Genomic DNA, 10979 nt, shown 5'->3' with positions numbered 1-10979 from the left:
TCATGCTGACTGGTGAAATTTTTGACTGACTGGTGAGATACTATCAAATTTTTCAAGCCCTGATGATTACACTTAAGAGATTCCCACACTACCAGTGGTTTAGAGTCCAGCGTTTGGTTAGTGAGCAAGAACTGTGAGATTTGTTTGTTGTAACCGTGATTTAACAAGATCGTTGTTAAAAAGGGAATCATTCAATATCCATAGAGAGGGACAAGCCCCCTCACTATGAAGGAACATGTCCAAAAGGACCGGGGCATGATCAGATAAGGAGATACATTATGACTTTTTTATCCAGCTGTAACAGACATCAATTGACCAGTGGCAGTAACAGCCTGAACAGATTTTTAAGCTATAGGAAATTGTACTATTGTATTAAAGCTTAAGCCCTCAACTACGTACAAATGTTTGCATTGGTACACATTCCCTATGTCAGTGCCCAGCTACCCATGCCCTTTGTTTGACAATGCCGTGCCTGTTATCCTTAAAAATGGGCAGAATTTATTTGAAAAAATTGCTCCCCCATTGACTTTATTAGGGTTCAGAATGCTGGGCACAAAAACTTTAATTTTAACATATTCCTTAATATCTACAAATGATATAAATCCACTTTGTGTGAAACACATGCCTTTGCAGACCCTGATATTAACTTATAAAAGTAGCAATGACATCAATAATGTGCAGCAGATGCACAAGCCTGTGCAGACAGGGCAGAGGGGAGGGAGGGGTTTAGCAGGCCCACCTAATACAGGCTACAGAAAACTACATTAGAGAGAGATCAACAGTGACCAGTCTTTTTTACAGGAACTTGACTACGCTTGAACGGATTTGCAAAGTAGAATGGCAGAAAATCCCCATATTCAGGTGTGCAAAGCTTGTCGCGTCATACCCAGAAAGACTTGAGGCTGTAATTACTGCCAAAGGTGCTTCAACAAAGTACTGAGTAAAGGGTCTGAATACTTAAGTACATGTTATATTTCAATTTTTTTCTTTTTAATAAATTCACAGACATTTCTAAATTCCTATCAGGTTGGTGATGGTAGGAGCCCAGACGCGGGGCACTTGCCAGTACAAATGGTACCTCTACTCAAGTAGACTAGGATAATGCACAATCTCCTGCATAGTGGTAGCTAGTACAGGGGCAGTCCAAGAGCACGGTAGCAAAATCACAATCCGGAATCGTCGTTGAATGTAGCAGGGGTCCGGGCAGGCAGCAAAGTATCCGGGTCACGGAACAGGCCAGGGGTCGTTAACAAGAATCAGAAACAGGTATAACACCAGGCACTTTAAGGCTTAACAATAACCAAGCACAGAATGACTCACCCTTCCTGCTTATATACCTGTTGTCAATGAGATGATGTAATTTCCAGGGGTGGACCACTTCCTTGGAGGGGCGCCCACTGTCCCTTTAAGAGGCGGTCCAGTGCTCGTGCGTGCCTCTTCCTGTACAGTTCTGGACGATGGAACAAGCGGACACCACACACAACAGCCGTTGGGCTTGGCACTGCACAAGGAGACCACCCGACGGCGCGAGACCCTGCGGGAGGTAACAGGTAAGTCCTCACAATTCCTAAATTTCTGTTTCACTTATGTGGTACTCAGTGTACATTAATGAGGAAAAAAAAAGAATTTAAACAACTGTAGTATCAGGCTGCAACATAACAGTATTGAAAAAAGTGAAGCGGGTCTGAATACTTTCTGAATGCACTGTGTGTGTGTGTGTGTGCATATATATATAATACATACATCCATACATACTGTATGTATGTACATCAACATGAAAGCTATAATCTGATTGGTTGCTATGCACTACTCCCAGATTCTGTCTGCTCCACTCTTCGTTAATTCCCCACATTGTATATAAACATTCAACCAGAAGAGATTTTACCCCATTTCTTACAACAATTGATTAACTAACGCAAAATGAATGTAAACGCAGTTTCGCTGGAGGAATAGCTTTGCGTTGGATTTTTTTTTTATAGACCACTTGAAATTGGTTATTCCAGGCAAAACAAATATATAGACATAGTATATTTTATGACAGTTTTAACCTTTTACTGAAAGAGGGGAATAATGATATAATATGGTTTTGAAAAAATGGCTTACAATATCAAATTTGATTTGGTTTTTGTTAAAATACAGAGTATCTGTATATGTGAAGTTCCTTCAGGGACAACTGAGTCTTGATCTTGTGTTATAGATTCTTGCAAAGTCCAAAGGGCTGGACTGGAAAAACTTGGTGAAATTAGGAGATCTTCAAAACAAGCTGGGTGTTAGCCTGGAAGATATGCAAACTCTGGTCGAGGAAGTTGTCCATCCTGAACCATATACAAGAGAAGAAATTTGCCAATATTTAGGAATAAGTTTACAGGAGCTCCGTAGTACCATTTTAAGCCAAAACACGCAGGATGGTAAGTCAGATTTACAGCACCCTCTCTCTTTTTTTTTTTTAACCAGGTTCATGTATATATTTTGGTAGTATGCAATGCAATAATTATACTGTGTTTAGCGATATTCTGTAATGTTTATCATTGCCAAGATACAACTTACTTTATTTTTTTTATTGTGGTTTTGTAGAACAAAATGGGATTTATATAGGAAGCAATTTTATCTTCAGGATTTTTTTTTAGAGAAAACTCAGTGTTCATAAAATCAAGTTTAGACTCCTGTGCATAAAGTCTTTTCCCACAAGAGGGAGAAATGTTATCCTTTCACAGAATAACTTCACAGAGCATTTTCAACACAGCTCTGCTGATTGCTAATGCAAACCAAGACACGTATTAAGGTTTGCCTATGATTTATAACTGTAGTCTTTGTGGGTTTTCTTTGTATCTTTTTTCCTTAATTCTCTGCTATGACTTTACCTTATTTTTCTGCCTTTTTCCCCTTTTTTCACATCCCCTTTCCACTTTTTCGTTCTCTTTTATTTGTACTTTCTCCTACTTCCTCCACTTTACAGTGCCCAAACAATTGGAGTCCATTCAGACTTTTGTGGTGCTTTAGCGCAAGCGCATTAACATGCATCACATTAAGGCAGCCCAGTTATTTGAATGGGCTGCCTAACACTAGAATGCACCATATAAAGGTCCATATAGCATTTCTGGCAGCATACTAATGATTATTTTCATAATTGATTAGTTGGCCCATTTCTTTTTATTTTTGATTATTCAATTAATTGGATAAAAAAAACAAAAAAACAAAAACCATCCTAATGTAAAATGAAATACACAAATGCAGTGTTACAAACCTAAAGTTTACTTCAGAATAAAACTACATGCACAATTTTTGGAAATCGCACTGCAGTGGAATGCATGGCATTGTGGTGCCGTGCGTTCCAGTGTGGGCGATCACACAGTGGGTGGCAGGTGCGTTTGGGCTGCCATTGAAATAAATGGCACTGCAACGCACCTCCCACAGCTGAATTTGTCAGGCCGAAACTGAAAATGACTATGTTTCCCACCTTTTTATAACTTTTTATTTTTATTTTAAATAATTGTATTGTAAGCACATGGCACTTGAATAGCTTTAGCCAGGAAATGACGGCTGCCAGTTGCAAGATTCCGCAGACAGCAGCTGAATGTAAATACAGCAGTTAGTGGGCTGGTGCAATAGCCAGCCTGCTATTGGCCATTTCAAATTGCAATAGCCAGTAGCATGCTTCTATATTTCTCCACTCCTGTAGCCTTGTGGGATATGTGATGTAGCTATCCCAAGAGGCTGTGGTTGTGGCGGGGGAGGGGATAAAATATAAAAACAAAGTGTAAACAGCCCCCTCCAGCTTTTCACATTGTGGTAGGGAGAGGGAACCAGGGAGAATAAGTCAAGAAAAATAGTGAGGGCCCACTTTAACATTATCCAGAATCTTATGTTTGTGTTATTCAACTGAGTTTTAACAAGGAGGCAAATGTCTATGTTGCCAGTAGCACTCTTTCTGATATTTATTACACTGTTCGGACCAGTGGTAGAGATGTAACAGCTGAAGCTGGAATCTGGCTTTTACAAGAAGAACCTCTTATTTTTCTTCATTTTAATATCACCTGCACCACAGTGCAGCTGACCCTTATGTAACCTTTGCTCCACAAAGATTAGTACAGCTGATGTATTGGTCATGAAACCAGCCAAGATAAGGAATCATCCAAAGTATGTGAACATTCACTTGATAGTGCTCAGCTCTGCGAACTGTCTAACCATATACAGTGAAATAAAATTTAATGATGATTCAAACTCTCATTTGTTCATTGAAGTCCCTAGCTGAAATGAAAATTGCAATATATATTAATTAGATCCACATTCATATACTAGATCTTCAGGTGATGATCATATTAAATATGGTAATTGCCCATTCTAGAATGCATCTGTCTTCTTTTCTTTTATTCAAACAATGGCTACAGATTAAGGTGTTGTATTTGAAAAAAGCGACACATAAAATTGACATGGTGTATTAATTCCCAGAATCTAAATTAAGAAAATGCAGATTTGTCACATGGGAAAATTAGTACACCCCTAATTTACCACCACTTCCAATCCAATCCGTTGTTCCCTATTAGGTGCCAATGATTAGAACCTCCCTAAGAGCCCTTTTATTCAGGCTTTCCGATCAGGTCCACCTCTCAGTTTTTCAGGCGGATCTGATTGGAAGCCCAATAGTCTATGGGCAACCGTATGTAAAAGGACGGGCATCCGTTTACATCCAGTTGCCCCCAGCTCCGGCCAGGTCTGGAAATACAAACAAAACAGAGTTTTGTTTTGCTGGACCTGATCATGCCAGATCCTGGGTAATCTGATGTAAATGGACACAAGTCAACCACCATGGGTCTGGCGAGATCAGTTTTCACTAGATGGAGGATAATACTGGACGGACACGTATGTTACAACGGTGAGATTCTTTTTCAGTCAGCAAGGGATCCATGCACAGATCCCCTCCCAATCGGATGTGTGAAAAGGGCCTTAGGGAACATACACGTTAAACCTCAAATATTCAGGGTGCTATTAATGTGTGTGTTGTCGTCATGCCAGGATCAAAGGAGCTTTCTGAGGCTGGCTGATAGAAGGTTGTAGATGCCTTTTAATCTAGTAAGCAATTATTATTCCACTGTAAGGAAAATAATGAATAAGTGGTGTTTTATTTCAAATGACTACTATTTTGTAAAGGACTAGCTAGCCCAGCAAATTCAGCCCAAGACCTAATCATTTGATGCAGGATCTACAACTAACTATTGTAACAGAAACAGAAAAGGTTTGCACCAATTTAGCCTGCAAGGGACACGTACCAGCAAAAAGCCTCTGCTGTCAAACAAAAGAACATTAGAGTTAGACTATGGTTTGCTATTGAATATACAGGAGAAAAAAATTACAAACACATGAGGGCCCATAATGCATGGTGTCGTCCAAGTAAAAATGTTTCCCGCGTTTGCCACACATCGCCAATTGATTTCAATGGGTTCATGCACACAAGGCAAACGCAGGAAAGTAGCTGAAGTAGCATATTTTGCTACAGGCATCCTGCGTTTTTTCCCCACGCGTTTGCGTTTTTACTTGCAGGAAAACCATGCATTTGCTTAGTTGCGTTTGGGTTGCCATTAACTAGTAATGCGCTTGTATTAAATAGCAATGGCACCACAAGTGCATTGAACTTTTTTATTTTTTTTTATTTTTGTGTGCGTTGTTGTATCACACATGCATCCCTTTACTTTCGGGTGAAGGGGTGTGTGAACTGAACTAATTGAGCTCTTTGCTTTGTCTTTGTTCTGGGCAAGACTGCCAGCACAGGCCCAACGCATCTGGTGTTAATGAGTCTTAAAGGAGAACTATGAGGTGAGTGCTTTCCACTCACCTCATAGTTCTAGCCGACCTGTGACAATGAGACTGTCACAGGTCGGCTCCGTAGATCGGGAAGTGAGCGAACACATACCGGTGTTCGCTTACTTCTCGATCCTGTCACGGCTCTCTGCCGTGACAGGGAAGGGGCTGGATTCACCCCTCCCTGCTCCGATCCACCAGCGCTGACTGGCGGAACGGATGGGTGAGGGGGCGGGTACAGCTGGTTCTGCCTCTAGATAGGCAGAGCCAGCTGTCACTCACGCAGCTGGGCGGATCTCGACATCGATGTCGGAATCCGCTCTGGCTGCAGTGCTAGTTTGTGTCCTCCCGTTACCCTAAGGAGAACTATGGGGAAAAGCCCTGACCCCATAGTTCTCCTTTAATGGTTTAGGGGGCTGCAATAACTGCCTACTTGAATAATGAAATGTTGCCAGCTCACCTTGGCGCTTTGATACAATGTACAATCCTTTATTGAAAGATCAAGGCAGTGCAATTCAGTGCAGTGTTTTTACAGCCTGATGTTCTGCCTGACAATGGGGCCATGTACAGCTCTAAAACTTTACAATGAATTGCACTGTGATGCGATCTTTCAACGAAAGGATTGGACTTGCTTCAAAGATCCACGGTGTGCTGGTAACGTACTTCTTTTATGTATCCTGAAACATATTGCATATATTTTTCAATTGCATCTATGTGTTCTCAATACAGCACAATTACATGTGCTTTGTGCTATTAACTTCATAGTGAAGTGTTCACAGTTCTTCCCAGCTATCATCCATATTTATTTACCAGTAATGCACTGTGTTCAGTTCACAGCTATAATATATGTGGAAATAAAAAATTAGAACTTGATACACTAAATTCCTATTTTCTTCTGTACCCTGAGATATTTTTTACCCCAAACTTTAGTCTGCCCTCAAAAGATTTTTCATCAAGATTGGGAATCACTGACTTTAAACCACGTTGTTCTATAACACACAGATTTTCTTTCTTTTAATCAAGGCCAGACACTTAATTTTGGATATCTTGAGCATGCTGTTTTGTAAAGATTACAAAAGATTTTCTGATCTTCTGGTTGCTGTTAAAGAACCATTGCCTTTGCCAATACATAACGTGCCGAGCTGAGAGAACCATAAAGTTTTTTAAGGTAATCTGGCCAGCACAGAATTGTTTTACCAAAGGGTGGTCTAGGAATCAGTCACAGTCATTGGCAAAGCTTTCACAGTAAAATTGAAACCAGACGTGTTTGTGCTTCATTCTTTGGGTTACTACTGTTCGATGGTGATTTACAAGAGTGTGTGAGCTATGGAAATCTCTCACGCAAGTCCGCATACATCTTAAATGGATGCACATTTTCAAATTGACATTTTTTTTATATCACATCATAACTGAAAGCATAGTTAAGTAGGCTTGAGCCTTATACTTAAGCCACCAGATTATCTAAGTCTCTTGGGCCTCTAATTGTTCTCTAATATGGCAAATCAAGTGATTTCATAAACCATGGTTGGGTAAGTTTTAGCTTTGTTGAAGCTGTGAAGCCATCTTTAGGTTTTTTGTTTTTTTCTTCACTATAACAGAATATCAGCAGAGATTTTACCTTAGAGGAGTCAGATCACTTACAATTTTGTGTTCTTAGCCTTGTTGAATATGCCTGCCAGTGTGCCTGAAAACTGGTCACATTGGATGTCTTACAGTTACTTTCATCATGATCATAGAGATACTTTTATGTAGCCAAAGTAGTACACACATGTAATATATTGCAGCTGCATTTAAAAAAATATATATTTTTACCTGCTAATCCTGCAATTAACACACTTCATGTCCAAGGGTTACAGCACTCACTTAAAGGAGAACTATGAGGTGAGTGATTTTCACTCAGCCTCATAATATGAGCCGACCTGTGATAATAAAACTGTCACAGGTCGGCTCAGTAGATCGGGAAGTGAGCGAACACATACCGTCGCTCGCTCACTTCTCGATGTATCCCTGCAGAGAGCCGTGACTGTCACTCACAGCTCCCTGCAGGGATTCCCCTGTCCGATCCTCCAGCGCTGACTGGTGGAACGGATGGGGGAGGGTGCGGGTACAGCTGGCTCTGCCTCTAGATAGTCAGAGCCAGGTGTCGCTCACGCAGCTGGGTGGATCCAGACAACATTGTCGGGATCCGTTCCGGCTGCGGCATCTCAGTAGCTCGCGGTATACTGAGCTATGGGTGACGGGAGGACGCTAGTTTGTGTCCTCCCGTTACCCTTACGGGAACTATGGGGAAAAGCCCTAACCCCATAGTTCTCCTTTTAATGTACAGTATGTATAGAGGAGCAGTGTTGTTACCTTAGAATGGGAATTTTGCTAGGACTTCTGAACACTTCTCTCTCTCTCATCATTTCTGTTCTGTAGTTCAGAGAGAAAGCTTGGGCAAGGCATGATAACACTGCTTGAGATAACATTACAATGAAAATGCTTTCAGTGGTATGTTGAAAGTAGCACTGAACTCCCAAACATTATTTGTCATTCTTTTCAAAACATTATTTTTCAATAATGAATATAGACCAAACAAATATACATTTCCCGGCAAAGCATTTCTTTATATTTTTGCCCAAGCACTTACAGTCATTGTGTTTCTGAAAAGCTGCTTCCAGCTCAGCTTCCCTAAACTTGCTGTCCATTACAAGATCACAAGGGAGAGAGCAGTTTTCAGCAGCTTCATCTACTAGCTGGGAGAAGGGAAGAGGGAGTAGGGGGGAGGTTTGCCTTGCATTGCCTGTTTGTGTAGACACACAGCTTGCTAGCACACAAAAGGGCGTCTCCATAGGACCCTGCAAGGTAAAGGAGCCACCCAAAAACAGGATATCAGGGTAAGTGCTCAGGGGACCATTGACATTAGTATCACTATAACAGACCAAAAGGAAGAATATAATCTAATATTGTTAGGATTCACACACACCTAAAGGAGAGTGTTGTATTGTAGCAGATATATGCTAGGTCTTTTTCTAATAAAAAAAAAATGTGTGTGCATTGCTGTCATATTGAAGCAGATGCATGCCCCTCTGATAGGTCAATTGTTGTTTTTCTATCTTTTGCATATTAGAAGTGACTTAGCTGTCATGTAAAGTTTTGTTTTCTAGTTTGTAAAACACAATTTGGTTGTATTAGCGAAATGTGTGTATTGTATGACTGGTTTTGCTGCCAAGAGACCGTCTTTAGCCTTTTAAATAATATTATACCGAATAACTTTGCACAGTAATTTGTACAGTGTGATTTTTTTAAATTTAGAAAAACCATTGTAGAAAAAGCCAAGTTCTTCAAATATTGGGGCATTTGCATGTTTCGGTAGAGATTTGTGAATGAACTCTGCTTAGGAGTATTTATTTACAGGGTAGCTTTCACTTAATAGGACACTGCAACAATGCCGTGAATAAATATTCTAGTAATTACCACTGCTAACAGAGAGCACATTACATAGGTTTTTATTATTATTGTATTATATGTGTTGCTGAGGGCTTGCTCACACCAACTGCGGCGCAAATGCAGAGCAGTTACAGAACGCATAAAAAATGCATTCAATATATGATATTTTGGGCTCTAGTTCACACCACAGCATTCACTTTCAGAGCATGTGGAAAAACTGGAGCATGCCCTATTTTTTCTGCTCTGGAACGCACCAAAACTCATTCAAACTGGAATACACTGGGCTACACCTGAAAGCCCATTTGAAGCTAAAAAATAAAAGGGGACTGGAACGCGGCAAAACGCACTACACTGCATATGCAGATCTGTTCCGTATTTGGTGTGAAAAAGCCCTGAAACCGTGTCACTAGGCTATAATGAAGGGTTGTAAAGGTTGTGAGGTAAGATTCATGTATGTTAACAGAAATTGATAGTTTTTTTATTAGTTATTTTATGAGTTCTCACTTGACCTTCTTTCCATTGGACTTCTCTGGATGCAGCCTATGGGAGATGGACTTGTATTGAAGGCAACTCCAACCTTTTTTGGCCATAGTTCTCTGTAGGGTCACAGGAGGACATTTAATTTACTATGTCCTCCTGTGACCCAAAACTCTGCATATAGCTATTGCCAGCTATATGTTGACAGCATAGAGCCGCACTGCGGCCTGCGAAGGATCCCAACAATGTTGTCGGGATCCACCCGCCACCTATGTATTTCACTCTCCCCATAATTCTTCTTAAGCTGTGCTGCATTTAGATGTACAAAGACAACATTTGACAGTTCTTATGTGTAGAAGTCCATATCTATGCTGGCTAGCCACACTTACTAATAGTAGGATGCAGAATGGAAATGGTCCAAAATACTGACTTTCTAGATGAAGTCAGGATTTTCTTAAGAGTGTCACAAGTTTCAGCTACTAAAGCAGTCTGGAGAAAGAGATGAAACCTTGTGCAGACACCTGGAGCAGCCTGTTAATGTATTTATGAGCCAGTATATGAAGGTCAATTTCACAACAGGTACACTTTAAATACCAAGAGTCTGGAGGAATTTGTGTTCAATAGTACTGCATATGTGATGGGAAACTCAGAAGTCAAAATAACCAGAAACACATGTAATCCTGACCATTTTTTCTATGTTCAGACTATAATTTTCAACATTTCAACATAATTGATTGCTGCAGCTATTTCCTTTTACCCCCAAATACATTTTTCTGTGTCTGCCTGATGGCTACACAACCTGTATAAGGCCCCTCAGATGTCCCTGTGAAAGAGCTAGGCCAGCTTCACCTGTCTGCTTCATTATCAATCCTCTTGTCACCAGTGCCCTGTAAAATATCCAGAAGGATCACAAATTGACCTGTGCCTCCATCATTTTCTTTATAAACTGAAGAACGATGTAACCTTCAGATATTTTTTTAGTTTATAAGCTACTGTGCAAATTTTACTGTACATTTATTATACGTGTATAGTTGTGGAACTATTATAACAAAGGTTTTTGTTTTGTGTCATGCAAAAATGTTAGCACTTCATCGTTTATAATGTTGCTCCATGTAACAGTATTTTCATTTAATGCAAACATGCTGCAATGTTTAAAAGTCTTTGTAGGATACAAATCTGTTGCAGGATAAAATAAAGTTTACACATATAGACATACACATGTGTCAGCATGCAGTGTCTTGTAAGTGTTGTCTAAACCTGCTGACTAATGTCACATG

At 40.2% G+C, this 10979-nt stretch overlaps 1 protein-coding gene across 1 annotated transcript in view; it reads left to right on the top strand.

The window, feature by feature from the left end:
- GALK2 (galactokinase 2) overlaps positions 1 to 10979 on the top strand; it is a 123648-nt gene that overhangs the window by 91134 nt on the left and 21535 nt on the right. Inside the window, exon 8 of the mRNA XM_018562904.1 lies at positions 2198 to 2408. Coding sequence (XP_018418406.1) covers positions 2198 to 2408 — 211 coding nt within the window. The remainder of the gene's footprint in view (positions 1 to 2197; positions 2409 to 10979) is intronic.

This window comes from Nanorana parkeri, unplaced genomic scaffold, assembly GCF_000935625.1.
Source record: "Nanorana parkeri isolate BGI_ZX_2015 unplaced genomic scaffold, ASM93562v1 scaffold611, whole genome shotgun sequence".
Lineage (NCBI taxonomy): Eukaryota > Metazoa > Chordata > Amphibia > Anura > Dicroglossidae > Nanorana > Nanorana parkeri.
This window is presented reverse-complemented; position numbering and strand designations above follow the sequence as displayed.